This window comes from Aotus nancymaae, unplaced genomic scaffold, assembly GCF_030222135.1.
Source record: "Aotus nancymaae isolate 86718 unplaced genomic scaffold, 86718_ANA_hifiasm-v0.15.2.pri h1tg000010l, whole genome shotgun sequence".
NCBI classification, from domain to species: Eukaryota; Metazoa; Chordata; class Mammalia; order Primates; family Aotidae; genus Aotus; species Aotus nancymaae.
The window spans coordinates 41458741-41477303 of record NW_026988421.1 but is presented as its reverse complement, the minus strand read 5'-3'; the positions used below and the strand labels follow the sequence as shown (position 1 = coordinate 41477303).

The 18563-nt window shown below is 37.9% G+C and overlaps 1 protein-coding gene across 4 annotated transcripts in view; it reads right to left on the bottom strand.

Annotated features, from left to right (window-relative positions):
• The window catches only part of ANKRD22 (ankyrin repeat domain 22), a 221210-nt gene extending 216196 nt beyond the window's left edge, over nt 1-5014 (bottom strand). Inside the window, exon 1 of one of the 4 annotated variants that reach the window (XM_064374126.1) lies at nt 4661-5014. In XM_064374126.1, coding sequence (XP_064230196.1) covers nt 4661-4744 — 84 coding nt within the window. In that variant the 5' untranslated portion in view covers nt 4745-5014. Of the gene's footprint in view, nt 1-3353; nt 3883-4660 lie in introns of those variants that run through there. The other 3 variants (XM_012454727.3, XM_064374127.1, XM_012454728.2) reach the window with 3 other exon arrangements.
• Nucleotides 5015-18563: the final 13549 nt, after the last annotated feature.

The window sequence follows — 18563 nt, the reverse complement described above, 5'->3', positions numbered from 1 at the left end:
TGCTCAAATACTTGGGGTTTTTGAGCACTTCCACTTAAATTTTCAGATTAGGGATCCCAATATGTACATGCCAGAAACTAGCAGATGCCTGAAATATAGTACGTACTCATTAAATATGATTGATTAAACAAATGGATAGACGAATGAATAAATAAATAAATATGTATAAATTTTCAATCCTGGTTTCTTTCCATATGCGAAAGTTATCATTTTCTCTCTGAACTGTTGTGACATCATAACATTATAATTTATAAAATTACTTTCAATTATCCAAGGAAAGAATTAGGAAGCCAGTTGGGATAGAAACACCTGATGCTCTTCTTGCATATGTTGTTGAATACCAAAAACCTGCTAGGCGTTCATACACAAACAAAGTAGATGGAGAGAGCCGGGAAGATGGTGAGAATGCAATTTTTCTCCACTGTCTCTGCCTTGCCTTTCTCATATCACGGAATGACACAGTGTTAAGTGTTAAGTCATATCTCATTCAGCTCTCTTGTTTTATGATATTAAAACTGTGACTCAGAGAGATTAAATAACTTCCCACAAATCCCACAAAGTTCCTGGCACAATCAGGACTAAAATACAGGTTTTCCTGACTTTCAGTCCAATGGTCATTCAATTAGTCACATCTCTATTCCTGTAGCTCCTGAGTTCTCCTCCTTAACTGTACCAGCTTTTCCAATAAAACTTGCTTGACCTAAATCTCTCTCTAGCCATTGTATATTTCAAGACAATCTTTCTGTTTTTGAACTATATTTTCATTTTCTATAGTACCATCAGCTTCTCTGAAAAACATATCCATCACCAAAGGATTATAATGAGATCTTTCCAACATTTAAAGGGCTACATCATTTAAGATATGATTTTCAAGAAACACTTTTTGGGGCCTGTGTCTGCAGCTGACAGGATCGAAAGTCTATAAAAGATTCTTTAAGTCTCCAAAGTGTTAGCTCCTGAACTCTTTAAAGTTCTCAGCATTTTTCTTCTTTCCAATTTTTGTACGACTTCGCAATGCAACAGTTCTCTGTTACAAGGTAGGAGTAGAATGTATCTCATTGGACCTGGATTTAGTTTACCCTTTCTTTCCACTAAGGGAAAAGGGCACTATCCTAGTGAGAAGAACACTGGCAGAACAGCAGAGTGCTTAAGACCAACTCTCCTACGGAGCATGACATTTCTGTTAAAATAATAAGTAGTAAAAGAATTTAGTAGGTAAGCAGTGATATAAGAAGAATCTCTTGAATGAGTAAACACAGGACCTATATCCTAGCCACTAATCTCCAGCCAATAAGCACTTTTCAACTGTGCAACTCTGAGCTAGGGACTGCCTTTTCCTGAGTTTCTTCATTTGTAAAATAAGGATACTAAAAATGACTCTTACAAGATTGCTGTATTAAATGAATTAATACATATGAAGTGCTTAAAATAGAGCCTGATATATTAAAAGTCCAAAATAAATGTTTGTTACTATTATAAATAATACGAACAAGTATCTTTGATAAGGATTTAAATGAATCAGACTTGTTTAAACGTCCACCTTACACAGTTGGAGTTACTTATTCAAAATTAGGGCCTCTGCCTGAGCTCTAAGCTTATCCTCTAGTGCAGATTTCAAGACCAACTCTCTGAGATCCTCCCTCATTCTCTCCTTCTTTCTTAAAAATATATATTACATAACTATCAGCACTGCAAAGCTCTAAGGAAAAATGATAATCCTATGTCCCCAACCTAGAGGAGCTTCCAACACTCAAAGTGGGGGAAGATTTTTTAAATATAGATTCTTCCAGACAACATAGGACCAGGGATACAACAGGCTTTTTTCTTGTTCTGAATGAGTAGCTCACACAGTCTTTATCCTTAGGAAATACAGAGCAAAAGGTATGTAACAAATGAGTAGGCTATGTTTAAATATTTAAGAGATATTAAGAGATTTCTATTTAATTTTAAAGAGTTTCTCAACCTCTTTAAAATTATAGATGAAGGGTCCTACTTCAGACTTTCTACATCAAAATACCTGAGGAGGAGACTGAACTTTTTTTTTCTTCTTTCCAAATCACATATAATTTCCATATGCAATCTGAAAAAGTAACCAAAATGCAGAATCTTAGGTCCCACCCAGATTTACAGACCAAGAATCTGCATTTAAACAAGACCTTCAGAAGATCTGTATGCACATTAAAATGGGAAAACCACTGGCCTGTGGTAGTCTTTCTTTCTCGGGATGGTGGTAAACAGAGCACCCCTGTGTCAGAACCACCTGGGATGCTCCTTTTTAAAAGTAAACTTCTGTACCCTACTGCAGACTGAGTGAAACGGACCCTCTGGGTTGGAATCCCTTGATATTGCATTTCAAACAAATTTCTCTCCCTGACACTTGGGCAACCTAAAGTTTGAGAGTTACCAGAGTAGCATTTTAGAACACTACATGCTGTGTCATTTTCGTATATATGATTTCTTCATGAGACTAAAATCACTGAGCAAGATATACCTAGAGTTATAAACCAAACAGTACATTTGTACACACAGAGATATACACACACACGGCGTTAGAAATAACTGCAAGCAAACTGCCTTTAATACTAGAAGATCAAACCTATCCAAGGAGGTTCCCTGAGCACCTGCAATGAAATGCAGATTAACCAGTTAATTGTGTCAGAGAGGAGAGGGAGTAAATTATGTATAATGATATCATTACGCCTCTTGTACTCTTGTTTCAACATTATTTGCTTGTACTTTCTTGAAACATTATTAAAAATCCATTTGATTCTAATAAGTTTCTTCCAATAGAAGTAAAAGTACTTTTCTATCCAAAAGATGTGAAAAGGAAATAATCAAAATATCAAAATATATTGTTATTATTTCTCTTCTACATAGTGATAGTCTTTACTAATAATTACTAAAGGCGAATTTCCCTTCAAATACCAAGCTGAAAGGTGGTACTCTGGTCATGTGGTTCCATAAAAGAGGCAGCCAATCTTTTAGATATTTAGAAAATCCAGTTGGGTAAAATTTTCTCTTTTTCTCTGAGTGTTTATCATGAGAAAAGCACAACTCAAACTCAATTTTGTCCCAATTATCCCTGCAAACATCTGGACACTATGAAATGTGTATCATGCCTGTCTCAACTTAGATCTAGCTAACATTTTAGAATTATAAAATAATTTATCTTAAACTACTAAGAATATCACAAAGAATAACACATAGGACTTTATTTTTCTGAGCTAATGCTCCCCCAGGGAAGTGAACAGACAAAAAAATATATATATACTAACAGGGATAGAAAATTGCATTTGAAAAGCATGAGCAATTTTTAACATCTTTGGAACTCTGCTATCAGAAAGGTGACATACCTCAGAGTATAGGATTCCCATGCTGGTCCTTCACAGGTTTACTTCACCTCTACAGCTCCTTGAATCTTCCAGAGGTATTTCTATTGAATATCAAAATCCTTCCTGGCTGAGAGGAAGGTCCCTAGAAGTCCCAGCTGGTGGCAAGCTCCAGGAATGCTTTTCTAGCAAATACCTGTGAGTGCTTTTCTAGCAGCTCAGGCAGCAGCACACCTTCCAGAGAGCCCAGCCCAATGAAACAAAGGCACTGGTATCATGTGTAATGATCCAAGCCTGTATCATCTAATGTTACAACCCTGAGGAGCAGGTTTCTGAGTCATATTTGCTCTTCCAGTGGTAACATGCAGGAAAGAAGGAAGCAAAGTTAAGGGAGGAAGAAAAGTTCTTACGTTGGCAGGAAGGACTCAGGGTTCAAACCAAGGTACTGTATTTCAGACATTTCCTAATCAAAATCTGGTTTTCAGTGACCATTGAAAAAGGCTAGAGACCAACAAACTTACTTGTGAGAGCCATATGTGTCGAGCAAAGAACTTGAAAAATAGTCTTCAAAATTCTCAGCCTAACAAATAACACTTTTCCAGCTATTTATGCAGTTTTGTAAACTAATAAATTTACTAACATAATAAATCTTAAGTTGTCTTAAATCTTACGATACTATTCACACATTTAGCTAGCCAAATTACTTTATAATATTCAATTTAAAAATCATAAGTCTAAAATCAGTTACACTGTTTTGCATTTTAAATTGCATCATCAATTTATCAAACATGCCAGTATGCCAAATGTCTTAAACATGGTAAACTTTTTATATACCACATATCATAACAATTATTCACACATTTTCTCTGAACTGAATACAATCACATCAAACTTTCCCAGAATTAAAACACCCAACTGTCCACACACCCATTATAATCATGGGACCAGCCCAAACAGGGCCTACTTTGTTGATAACAAATGTCAAGTTACTTTGTAACAGAGCCAAAAACTGTAAGTCATTTTGCCCAGGCATGCACAATAAAAATGCGTTTGCCTCTAACAGCACCTACAAGCAATGATCCCTCTCTGGGAACCAAAAAGATGAGGACATGACTGGAACCTGAATGCAGGAACTTTTACAGAAGCTAAGGGTTCATTGGCCCAGAAGATCCAGGGCTAAAATCTGCCTCAATACAGTTTACCTTAAATGGTCAAATTTGAAGCCCTTTAATCAGTCCCTGACAAGCCAACATTCCTAAACCCTTGCCCTTGCCCTCTGAGCCCATACATTTGCTCAGGATTCCAAATCAGGGAGACAGATTTGAACTCACCTCTTGTCTCCTTGCTGGCCAGTCTTGCAACAAAACTTTTCTTTCCTCAAAACTCAGTATCCAGATATTGTCTTCTGTGAGCATGGGACAGCAAGCCTATTTGCTCAATAATATCATGGAAGAAATAGTTCAACTATCTCAAACAAATTGATGTGATTTTCCCAATCAGTTGTGATTCCTTAGTGGCCAGAAACTAGTGACCAGGATGCTAGGCCTGTGCTTATAAATATTCAGGGAAATTCTTCGTACTCCACTGGCGAATATATTGAACTATTTTTATAGTTATTTCAAAGATTTCATGTTTTACTGTGCAGTTGGCATCGAGGCCAGCCTCCCTGGGGTTTAAGAATTAGCTAAGTCTTCCGTTGGAGGAGAGGGAAGTCTGCAATACCCACTAAGATTGCAGCTGACTTCCTCTTTGGCTTGGTTTGATTTTGTATTTCTGTAGTCTCTTAAGACATTTAAGTGTCTTCCCATTGACTTAGAAAAACATTAATGGTACATCCATTGGGTACTTCACTCTGTTATGCAATATTTGGTAACCTCTGGTAGCCTATTTTGTAAGCTCTTTCAACTAATTTATGTGGACAGAACTCTTCACTGTCATTACTTCTCTGCTAAGGTTGCTGCTAACTTACTTCTTCAAGCTTCTTCTTCCCTGACTGAGCTCTAAATGTTTTTTAAATTTTCTATCAGGACTAGAACTCATCTCATTAGATTCTGCATCTCTTGACAACATCTGGTTCTAAAGGAACAATACTTAATGTAATTGCAAATAATGTAGGATTGGCTCAAAAAAACAAACCAATGAGAAAAGCAGTGGACTCATTGCAATTGGTAAAACACTTGGATTTCATTCTAGGCTATTGAGTCTCGATGGGTGATCTTGCCCCTCGATGGACTGCAGATTTAGCAACTAAAAAGATAAGATCTTCAGTTAAATTTGAATTTCAGATAAATTTCTTAAATGTCATATGGGACATACTTGCACTAAAAAATACATTGCTTAACAGAAACATTGTTTTATTGGAAACTAAAGACATTTGACAATGTCTGGAGACATTTATGGTGGTCACAAGTAGGAGTGGGCACATGGCACTATAATGTGGGGGGACAGTGGCCAGGGATGCTGCTAATCATCCTGCAGTGCACAGGACAGCCTCTCAGAGCAAACAATTATCCAGCTCAGAACAGTGCTAAGGTAGAGAAACTCTAGTCTAAGCCAAAAGAATTAAAGGTGAAAAAAGAGGACTTGGTAAACTATACCATCAAATTGGAATATGGTGATATACTGTCAGAATGAGATTGGATAAGCAGATATATTTGTAAGTGTTTAGGGTTCTTCCTCTGGCAATTTGAGCCTGTAATTACAAAGACAGATAAAGAAAAGAAGTTTCAGAAAACAACTTTCTCAAATAAATGTCTTCTGTCAAGAATGTACCCCAGAGCTTAAAGTATAATAAAAAAATAAAAATAAAAGAAAGAAAGAACATCTGAATCAAACACTGAATCCTTAACATTAGTGGCATCCTTTGATGCTGGCTGTAGATGCAGCCAACCTCCACTGACCAGCAGCCAATTGTGTATGAGGAATGAGTCTCTTGTAAGGTATATCCCAAAGACGTCCCCCCAAGAGGGGTTCAGTAGAGCATAACAAGGGAGTGTAGTCCACAGAAGCTTGGTTTTATGCTGATATATTGATCCTTGAACATTGACTAACACTGTCCAACATCGACCTTAGCAGTGGAAGTTATCTGAGTCATACGGCACCAAAATACGTTACCAGTCAGCAATGAATCTGTATGGATCCACAGCAAACTCAGTTCTTGCCTCCTCAGAAGAAAGAATTCGACTGAGGTCCATACGATGGAAGAAGAAACCGAGGAAAGTTTTAGAGCAGGAGCTCCAGTTTATTAAAAGGCTTTAGAGCAGGAATTTAAAAGTCAAACACATTTGGAAGAGGGCCAAGTGGGCAACTTGAAAGACAAGTGCACAGTTTGACTTTAATATGTTGGCATACTTCCAGGGTCCTGCATTCCTTCTCCCCTGATTCTTCCCTTTGCTGGGCTGTCTACATGTGCAGTGGCCCACCAGGATTTGGAAGGGGAATATGCACAGTGTGTTTAATGGAGTTGTATACATGCTCACTTGAAGCAGTCTTTCCTTGCCAGCTGAATGTCCCTAGGAGGGAATATAGCAGTTAAACTTAGCCATTTTGCCTCTTAGTGTGAATGCTTGAGCCCACATGCTTAACTCCTGAGATCTTACCAGGAAGCTGCTGATCACCAGCTTCAGGTTCCTTTTATCTATTGGGAGAGTGTCTTTCCTTGGCACTGGCTGTGACCAGTTATTATTTTATTATTATTTACTTTTATTTTCATTGAGATGGAGTCTTGCTCTATTGCCCAGGCTGGAGTGCAGTGGTGCAATTGCAGCTCATTGCAACCTCTGCCTCCCAGGTTCAAGTGATTCTCCTGCCTCAGCCTACAGAGTCGCTGGGATTACAGGCGCCTGCCACCTGTATTTTTGTATTTTTAATAGAGAAGGGGTTTCGCCATGTTGGCCAGGCTCGTCTCGAGTTCCTGACCTCAGGTGATCTGCCCACTTCGACCTCCTAAAGTGCTGAGATTCCAGGCATGAGCCACACACCTGGCCCTCAATTATTATTTTAGAGAGACAGTTAACAACCTCCTTACCACCACCTGGTGTTCACCTGACTTTCCTGGTGGGTGGGGGAAACCCTCTCCCACTCTGCTCACGTCTGACTAGCTACTTAATGTAAAATTGGCTCCCATTGGAGACATTTAAGTAGAGGAGTATTGTGATCAGAATTTAATTTATATATTAAGTTCACTCCAGCTGTTGTATAAAGAGCGTATCTGAGGCAGGAAAGAAGAAATAGCAAGTAGTTAGGAGGCTATTGCATTAGGTCAGCTGCATGATAATAGCTACCTGTGGCGGAAGAGCAGCAGTGCGGATAGAGAGAATAGGATCAACTCTAGAGTTTAGGAGGCAGAATAACAGACTTTGCCAACTATGAGTTATTAGGCTACCTCCTAGCATCAAACACATTTTTCTATGTTTGGTTCTTCAATGCCTACCCTGGCATCCTGCAAGCTGCTTTTTTTCCCTACTGCTCTGTGGAGACAAAAGTAACTTCATCTTGGATGCTAATCCACCATGTTCATTTCTGATTAACCTGCGTCTAATAAGTGCCTTCTGCTTCCTACTTTATTTACTGTCCTTAATGTAAGAACACGTACTCACTATAAATCCTAACTTTAGACTAAAGCAACCTTGATGTTATCACACAAATGATAGGTTATGATGCACATAGCACTCTTGCCTGTTCTGGTGGGTTGTCTTTAATTGTCTCTATAGAGTATGTGTCACCTTATGCTATATGAGCCCTGGGTCTGGGAAGTAATGGTGTGGAGATCTACCTGTCTTGCTGCTACAGACCACACTTCTGTCTGCAAGTTCCCCCAATAAATTACCCTTTATCAATAAACTGATTTTGTCTGTCTTGTTCTTTGGTTTCTTGGCTGCTTTCTTGTTTGGAGATTGCTTTACATATATGACTCTTTCATGGAACATGGTCTATTTTCATAAGGAGCACTCCAGGTGAGATTACAATGCTAAAGAGGGAGAAAGAGACCTACTCATTTCTGTGGGCTTGCAATCCTATCGGCCTAATCTCACCAATAGCTCTTCATCCTAGAAAAAGCAACTGATCAAGCTTATTTTCCACATTCCTAGAACCAGCCTACGTATACATTTCCGGGATTCCCAGCACTAACTGTTTCTCTCCCTGAACCAATTCATGCAACTCCTCCTTTGTGATTCTGAGGTACCAGCAGCTATCAGGAAGTAGCCCCTCCTCAAGGCCTGGGGCCCAGAATTTCAAGGCCCTTTTCTCTCCTAAGTTTTAAGAACCCCAACCTCGCTCTCTTCCCTCAGTCCAAGGGGTGGTAGCTGCTCCTGTAATTCTATCTCTGTGATACCTTAGTATTCTTTCTTTCTACTTCTCAGTCTTCCAATATTTACTTAACCAATTCCTAACATTAAATTCTTTCTGTTTAAATAACTAGGTTATTTTCTTTACTTAAATTGGACTGATGTAGTACTATGGAGATGTTTAGAAGCTAGAAATAACAGGAATTACCATTTAAGACACATGGGAATGCAGAACAAGGATAATATGCATTTATCTGGCTTGGGAAATTTGGTAGATTTTTATCTTTCACAGAAAACTCTGGAAAAGCAAGATTAGGGAAAGGCTGGAAACAGAAGATTAGGTCAGGTTTGCACAAATTTTATTTCAGGAACATATTTGTAGCACACTAAGTGGAGATGTCAATAGAAAGCTTATATGATTGTGGAGTTTTGGAGTAGGACTACATGAGATATTAAGATTTTGAGGGTCATTAGCATGTAGATTAATAATCCTCAGTGTGAGAAATAGAAGAGTTGGAAAACCTCATCAAAGTTATTTTTTCCCTCTACAACTTTATAAAGTCCTTGGTTGTACAGAGTTATTTCTTCTTTAACTAACTCGAGGACTTTTTTTTATACCTTTTAATGTCGACAGTTGCTACTTAATCAAATAAGTACATTTGTTAATCAGGATGTTTATGTTCTGAGTTTTATGCATTGGACCCCTGCTATCTTTTTCTATTATTCTCTTACCTGTGGAGGCTTTTTGATTTTTTATGTTAACTTTAAATTAAGTACAGGGGTCAGAGGCTAAATTGCAGTAATTATTGCTTTACAATAACATAGGGTCTTTACTCCTTTTAAAAGGCAAACTGAGGCACAATAAAACTCTCAAGAGTTGATTTGAACAAATAACAATTCATGAATTAGGCAGCATCAAACCAGAAGTGGTTTGGGGGCTCTTTGGAGGAAGTGCAAGGGAAACAAAGATGAACATGGAAGTAAAGCAAAGGAAATATTTGACTGATAAAAGTAACGCAGTTGTCTTACTTGGTTCATTCTGCTGGAAAGTCTCTAGTCATATGTTAGCTGGTGACTTCTGATTAGCTAACTTTAGGCTTTCTTTTTCTTTAATATAGAGATTTAAAAGAACTAGCCCAAGTTAAGTTTTGCTTATGTTTGCAAATCAAGCAAGGTCGAGGTCACCTATGAGACCTAACTGACTTTGTGCGCTCAGGGATTCTTCAGGCCTGGTCTCTAGTTTAATTTATTTTAACTCTCCCAAGATTCAATAAATCTTGTAAAATTTGGAATCAATTTTGAACTTTCCAGTAAATAAGAAACTTATGATAATGTAGGAGGAAATGGCATCAGTCAGCCCTTAAAATAAAAATATTGGCATTGTAAGTTTAAATTTAATATGTCACTTAATTGTTTAGCACTTATGCAACACTTAATTTCATGGTGTGTTCTATTTCTTTGTCATCCTCTACCATGTACTTGCAGCATTAGTTATCATCATATGCTTTAATCAGAACACCAAGAGTACATCTCATGATCAAGGTCCCATAGTCATCAATGTTGTGATTTGTGTTTCTTAATTTTTGAGATAACTTAATTTATCCAAGACAAGGGAGTTTATATTTCTTGGTAAAAATAGAATAAGAAATAGCTCTATTCCCTATAAATCCTTATTGAGAAATCCTGTTGTAGTGCATGGCTGTTTCCAGAGACAGTCACCTGCTTCTGCAAACTGTCCATTACTCCTCCAGTGACTAAGGAATTTTGCAGTAAAACCAGTTTTACAGTATGAGACAACCTATACTCTTTAGGGTATAAGTCTACTACTTTGACCTAAGACGAAGGGTGCTGCCTACTTTAAACTTTGCACTACATAGTTTTTCTTACTCCATGTGCCTTTTCAGGTTGAAGATGAGATGCTGTATCTCAACTCCCTCGCAGGACCTTAATATTCATGCATCACATTCCACCCTGAGTCTATGAAATGTAGTCTCACATTTTCACAGGGTTTTGTCTGTTTATTTGTTTTATCCTTTTTATAATATGTAATAAAGGGTTATTTAGACTGTGTTGGAGAAAGGAGGTTTGCTTGTCTTTTTAAATTAAATTGTTGTTAAGGTCATGGGAGTCAGCCTTTAGGTTGACCAGATGCCTATCCATCCTCTCTAAAAGCCAACCTACCTCCCCACTTCTTGATAACACCAACCATTTATTATGGTTTTTTTTTTTTTTTTTGCAACCAACCATTTATTATGAAATAAGGCAGATCTCCAAAGAAATAGTATCATGTACCTCATTATCAAATCAAAACATCATTTTCCTCTATCATTCACAAATCCACCAAAACAATGAACAGAACCCATTCACCAACCTGAAATAAAACGTTCTATCCTGTCGATTTTAAAATCTCTTTGAAAGAACTAAGAATAGAGCATCTAAAAGACTTAAAAACTATGACTAAAACTTCATTCATGACCAACAATTTTATAAGGCATTTAGCATACTATTATATAGAAGGTTTTTTCCCATGTTCTTAGCCTCTTTTCTCCTCCCCATTTTACATTTCTCACCCCCACAATTATGTTTTGAGGCAGGTGTATGATGCAGTGTTTAAAAAGACTAATAAAACTGATAGAAATTTGACTGACATTTAGTATATAAGAGACATCATACATCTTTATTTCTTAAATCAAATTATAAGTGTCTTGAGCCTTTCCAAAGCTCTGAAGAAATCCAGTGTTAGACGAATTTCCTGGGATTTCCTTTTCCTTGAGATAAGCAAGAACTCTTGGTGTCTGGCACACAGTAATCCCTCTATGTATTTTCTCTACCCTTGTCATTAGTGTCATCCTCTTCATCACTGTGTAATGTGCCTAAGAATAATTTGGGGGGCCAGGCACGGTAGCTCACGCCTGTAATCCTGGCACTTTGGGAGGCTGAGGTGGGTAGATCATGAGGTTAGGAGTTTGAGACCAGCCTGGCCAACATGGTGAAAACCCATCGCTACTAAAAATACAAAAATTAGCCAGGCGTGGTAGCTACTTGGGAGGCTGAGGCAGGAGAATTCCTTGAACCCAGGAGGTAGAGACTGCAATGAGCTGATATCGAGCCACTGCACTCCAGCCTAGGTGACAGAGCGAGACTCCATCTTGGAAAGAATAAAAGAATAACTTGGGGGCTTACTAAAATGTAAATCTCCACCTCCAACTGACATGAGAAGTAATGAATCAGAATCTCTAGGTGAGAACGTGGGAACCTGCATTGGAATAAGCATTCCAATAAGTGATTCAAAATCTGGGGATCCAGGGCCACTTAGGAAAAGGCAATTTTTGATTTTTCCAACAGAAAAGCCTAGAGAGGAAATAGCACAATGGTAAATTTCACATTTCATCTGGCTACAGGTGCAGTTTTTCACTTATATTTAAATGTATTTGCTTTTGAGATTCTGGTAATTCTTCACATAAAATTAACAAGGGTGTATAATGAATAATGCTCCTAATCTTACTCTTTCAATAGCTGCGCTCATCTTTTGATGGGCATTTTTGGGGCCAGAGCTGCCTGCTTATTTCTATTCCAGGCATGAAATTCCAAAGAGCCCTTGTGGTAAATAACCCATGAAATATCAACAGGTTTGCATGTGTGTCTGAATTGCTGCTACCAGGATTTTGACCTTCTAAACTTCCTAGACACTGTATCTTTCTTCCTTGACCATTAATATGGGGTTGTTTTTTGTATTTTAACTCATACATTCTCAACGAGAGTAATATTGTTTTCCCAGGAAATGAAATATGTTCTTGAGGGAGGATAAAGTCTATTATCTTCATAAACATAGCACAGGTAGAAATATGATATGCAGCGGAGGGGGAAAAATCTTTCTTCTACCTTCTTTATGTTTAGTCACCAGGTCCTGTGAATCGGACTAACAAAAGACAGATTAACAGGAGAAAATTACAGAGTATATTCATTCATGCAACATGCATACATGTGGGAGAGTTTGCTGATGAGTAACTCAAATAGGTGGTTAGAATTTGGGGCTTATATAGCATTGTAATAGGTGATGGGATAAAGGCACTTATGGGAAACAAATGACTTTTTGAAAAGATAAATGCATTTGCAGGAGAACAAACAGGCGATAAGAAAGTTTGTGAAATGCCTGTAATCCCAGCACTTTGGGAGGCCGAGGCGGGCAGATCACGAGGTCAAGAGATCAAGACCATCCTGGCCAACATGGTGAAACCCCGTCTCTACTAAAAATACAAAAATTAGCTGGGCGTGGTGGCGTGTGCCTGTAGTCCCAGCTACTCAGGAGGCTGAGGCAGGAGAATTGCTTGAATCCAGGAGGCAGAGGTTGCAGTAAGCAGAGATCGCGCCACAGCACTCCAGCCTGGAGCCTGGTGATGGAGCAAGATTCTGTCTAAAAACAATAAATAAATAAATAAAAATTTAAAAAAAAGAAAAGAAAAGAAAGTTTGTGAAAATGCCTACACAGGAAAAAAATAGTCTTCCATCTCCCTCAGGGTCATAAAACTCTACTGGAGGAGAGATTTGGAGTAGATTTTATTTGCTATCTCCATTCTGGGAGGAGATCTGCCCTGAAAAGGATTTGTAGCAATCTTGTTTCCCAGAAGTTGCTTCTTTAGTCAGAAAAGGGAAGCTTCAAAATGACTTTTTCTTCCCCTTCTTCTAAATTTGTTCAATCCCAAATGTCTTCAATTTAAAATAGTCTTTTTACCGATGTAGCATATTTTGGAATGGCATATTCTGGTTCCTTTCAAGTACATAAATAGATATACAGTATATATAGGGTAATAAAATTTATGGAGGAAGGACAATTTAAAAGAAAAAGTCTACAAAGATTCCTTGGGGAGGGACAATGAAGAAAAGATTGAGAAATACTGTTTCAACTGATCCCAACTGATTTTTTAGTCTTTAAAATAAAAACTTTGAAATTTGGAAAATAGAAAAGAAAGAAAAATCCAAGAATTCGGCCACATACATATAATACACACACATAGCATCTTCAAACATGTAGATAGTATTTGTTGTGACAGAAAATAGTCTAAGTCCTTTACATGTATTAACACCTTTAATAGGATCAACAATCCTATGAGGTAGGTATGATCATCATCCCCTTTTTACAGATGAGAAAGCTGAGGCACAGAGACATTAAGTAATTTGTCTAGGGTCACACAGCTAATAAATTACAATACAAAAAATCAAAGCCAGGAGATTTAGCTTCAGTCTTTATTATTTTAACCATTAAAGTATATGGCAACTCTTTGGGTATATATCTTAATCTCTTTCCCATGAATATGTACACAATGTAAGTATTTGCAAAAAAATGAGACTTTGTGCACATTTTATAATCTACATTTGCCTTTTAAAAGTATGTAATGACATCCTTCCATGTTATAAAATAGGCTTCATTATCATTTTTAGTGACTACCTAGCGTTTCCTTGATATGATAATAACAGCCCTCATTTATTTAGCACTCAGCATATTCTGAGCCCTCTGTCATGTGCCTAACACACAGTGTCTACTTCAATCATCATAATAGTCTCTTTAGATAGATAATAATGAAAAATAACAGCTAACTTTTTGGAATAATGTAAAAACATAATAATGGCTAGCATTCATTGAGTGCTTACTGTTCACTGGGTATGTCTCATGAACCTTATCCACATGACCTCCTGTAATGCTCTTTTACAGTAGCCCTATAAGACTGATGTTATTATTATTCCCCCTTTACTGATAAGGAAATTAAGACTGAGAGGTAAAATTATCTGCTCAAGATGAACAGACATCAGGTGGCAGAGCCTGGACTCAAGCTCAGATGTTTGTCTCTAAAGCCCTCCTCCATACTATTATACACTCCTGCTCCCTCTAGGAACTGTAGTTTATGTCATTTGAATGTGCTTTATTGCTTAAAGGCAAGTAGACTTTCTGCTATCATAATGGTTTCTTGGCTTCCAGACCTTGACTGCTTTGGCCCCTACAACCATTGAACCACTGGCATTACATATTGCTAATAGTGATCTTGCACTCCCTGACCCTTCTATTATAAAATGCAACTTAACCAGCTATTGTCCTGTTGCATTACAACACTGGTGTTATTAACACTATATAAACGTCATGGTGGACAAATTCACAATTCTTAATCTTTCCTTCTCAGAGCAAAAACCCTCTGACACTAGCCCAAAGGCAAACAGAATGAGGCAGCATCCTTTACAGGTGTTCCAACAAGAAGACTGAATTAGCTAGGAGCTGATGTGAGATTTTCTGCACATTTTCCCAGTCCTTCACCTCAGGGCTTCTCTCCCCCATGACGCCTGATCACGTATAACAGGTGGAAACAGTCATTAGTTCACCTCTGCCTCCTGGATGGCCAAACACACCCAAGGGGCTTAGTACTCCTCAGGTTGTAACACTCAGATGAGAGAATGAGGAGCCCTGCAGGCCTGGCCACAGATGCTGAGTTTTTTGGGTGAGCTGGAGTGGCAGGTGCTTCTCTAGGGCTCTGAACGTCTCAGACCAATATCGGACCTTGGTTCAAGCTCCTGCTGTGATCCCTGTATGAATGTAAACCTATTTAGGCTTCACTTTTCTCATCTGGCCCTTGAACTCAAAGTTGTTTAAATTTACACCCAAATTGTGTCCTAACCAATATTGCAAAAATGAGAAATGCTGTGGGTAACTAAAAAGAACACTGTCTTTGAAAAAAGAGAGAAAGAGATACCTTTCCTGGCTTTATCATTACAAGATTGATGACTTTGGGCATTTATTTGACCTACAGATTTCTGAACATCAGTTTCTTCATCTGAAAAGTCAAGAATAACCTGGGCACAGTGGCTTATGCTTGTAATCCAAGCTACTTAGGAGGCTGATGATGAGGATGGCTTGAACCCCAGAGTTCAAGAATAGCCCAGGCAACATAGCAAAACTTTTTATTGGAAAAAAATAAAACATCAAATTTGCAGAACACTGAAAGAATAGTCATCAAAATTATACGAACTAATGATTTGAAGTGCCTAGAATATGAAGAGTGTGGGAAATTGTCTGCAAAGATGGCCACCAACAATTTCTTCCATTTCTGTGCCTGCAGGGCTACTCTTGTAATCAATATGGGCTAGTCTTGGGATTTGCTTTGACCACCAGGATATGCCAGAAGGGATAGTATGCCAGTTCTGCACTTAAGTCTTAAGAGGTCTGCCAGCTTCTTTTCTACCTTCTTTTGAAATCTGGCCACCACACAAAGAAACACAGGTTAGTCTACCAAATGATGAGTGGCCACTAGCTTTCCCTGTTCTCCAACTTTTCCCATATAATCAGACTATGAGAAAGTAGGGATATGACTGTGGTACATATATTCAAAGTTTCTCCACAGATACAACTTCCCCTGGAAACAGAGGGAGAAGCCAACCTTATCAAGTGCACTTAATATAAGTTCTCTGGACTCAACAAGAGGTTAAGTCTGGGATGAACAAGAGACCAGCCTTAGATGGGGTAAGTCATTGACCCTGCATGTTCCTTCCAGCTGTTAATTCAATTTCTTGGATCCACAGCTGGATTATTCATATGGTGTAGTCAGGATATTAAATGCTAGGTCCAACATGCTTGGTTGAAATGACTGCCACTAATATATTTCCATCAATATATCAACAACTCAGAGATTCCAGAAAAAATTTGGATTCTCCTTTTAATGGATCTCCTCTCCTTCCAGTCTCCATTCATCTGTTCTCTCAATAGCTCTTTTTGAATCTTAATTTTGTTGGAGCCTCATTAACTAGTTTAAAGACTGAATTGAACACTTCTTTTCAATAGTACAGTGTAGAAATTAAAAGAACATGATCTGGACTCGGAGTTGCATCCACTTGTAGAACAAATTGCTTACTTTCATTTATTAATTCTGTCAATAAATACGTATTGAGTGTCTATTCTGTGTGAAGCATGCCGGTCTTCCACATTTAACTTCAGCGCAGATGGGAGTATACATTACCATAAAAACTCTGGATTGTTTGGAAGTATCTACTAAATTTCCACGTATGAATATCCTATGACCAAGAAATTCTCCTAGAAGCTACCCAACCAAAATATAAACATGCCTGCATCAAGACACACAAAAATGTTCAATTAGCATTATTTGCAATAGACAAATGTTAGGCTTAACCTTAATTAGATCAGTTGTGGAACAGTTAAATAAAATTTGATATACTAATATAATAAAATACTACATAGCAATAAAAATTTAAAAATTGTTATTACCTACAAAAACATAGATAAATTGCACAAACATAATATTGACTAAATAAGCCAGATACAAAAGAAGATATAATTCAATTTTGATAAATTTTTAGAAGAGGCAGACTAATACATGATGGTAAAATCAGAGTAGTTGTTATCTTTGAGGAATGAAAAGGGATAGTAATTGGAAAACAGCTTTTAGGGAGTGTTGGCAATGTTCTATTTCTTGATCTGGGTTATGTTTCATAGGTATTTCACTGTAGGATTATTAATTGACCTTATGATCTGTACATGTTCCTATATTTATGTTGCTCTTAAATTTAAAATAAAACACACACAAAGACACACAAACACACACACAGGTCGAGCAGGATAAAGGGACTTAAAATTAGTTGGCAAGAACTGTGATTTTTCTAGGACCCTCTCCCCTGAGTGCTGCTTTCTCATTCCTACTAACTTACCATCCTCTAAGAGAATTCCCTCCTCAGTCTTTCCATCTTCTTGTTGTCCCAGGTGCAGGTGGCTGGGTCCCACCTATGGTTATGTAAGGGCTTGGACACCCTTAGCACATGCCTCATCCAAGCTCTGAATCACCCATGACACCACAGGAAACAATCTTATTTAAGAAGCATGATAGGAAAAACTGGGATGTATCCCTCTATTTTTCCTACTTTTCCTGTACTCCGATGTGCACTGACTTGCTCTCTCATCAACAGGCTATGGGGGATAAAAACACTTCATTCAATTTAGTTAGAAAAAACAGAAGTAGAATTACAGCTTAGAGTGCCATCTGGTGTATTTTGCCAAGTGACACAAACAACTCTACTAAGAGCCATGGACTTTAAGGCTTTTCCCTGAGGGATGTTATAGACCTATTTTTTTTTGTTGTTGTTGGAATGAGCCTTTGACAGAGTCAAATTCTGATTATGTATCAATTTAAAAAATACAGAATTACTACTAACAGTAGACATTTGTCTATGATTTTGGCTGTGGTCCCAAGCAAGCTATATTTAGAGAATGCCCTACCACGAAAATTATAAAAAACAAAAAATACATATTAGACTTCCTAGACTCCTTTTCACCTTAGACATATGACCTGGGGTCCAACATTGTAAAACAATTAGAAATACCTGCCATCTGAGCATAGCATTAAAAACTCAGAAGAGAAGAAGTTGATATCCTGACATTTCCATGTCTGCCCCTAGTCTCTAAAAGCAGTAATGTCAACAATTCTAGCAGAAAGGTGCAAAAACTGTGAGGGTTTTAGGATTTTACACTACTCGCTGGCTACCAGGTTAGCCAATTTAAGGAATGCTGGCAGAAGACATGAGACCCATGGTCATAGACAAAAGTCTCTGCTACTCATGGTACATTAAACCATGTGAACATCAGCATGTACCCTGTTCCCCTTGATCTGCATTCTCTTAGAGATGATGTGGATGGGCTCATATAGATGCCTGAGAGCACAATGGTTGTGTTAGAAAAGAGGAAACTGAATCCTTTATACCAGACAGTAAGCATGACTGTCCCTTGCTCTGGAGGAAAACACTGTATCTTCCAAGGCTTTTGCTATGTGAACATACCTGAAAAGTTAATCTGGAACAAAGGCAAACCAGTGCTTCTGCTTCTGTTTGCAAGATGTGCAGAAACGCAAGACACCAATGAAGAATTGTCTCCTATGACAGGTTTAAATAATCAGTGTTG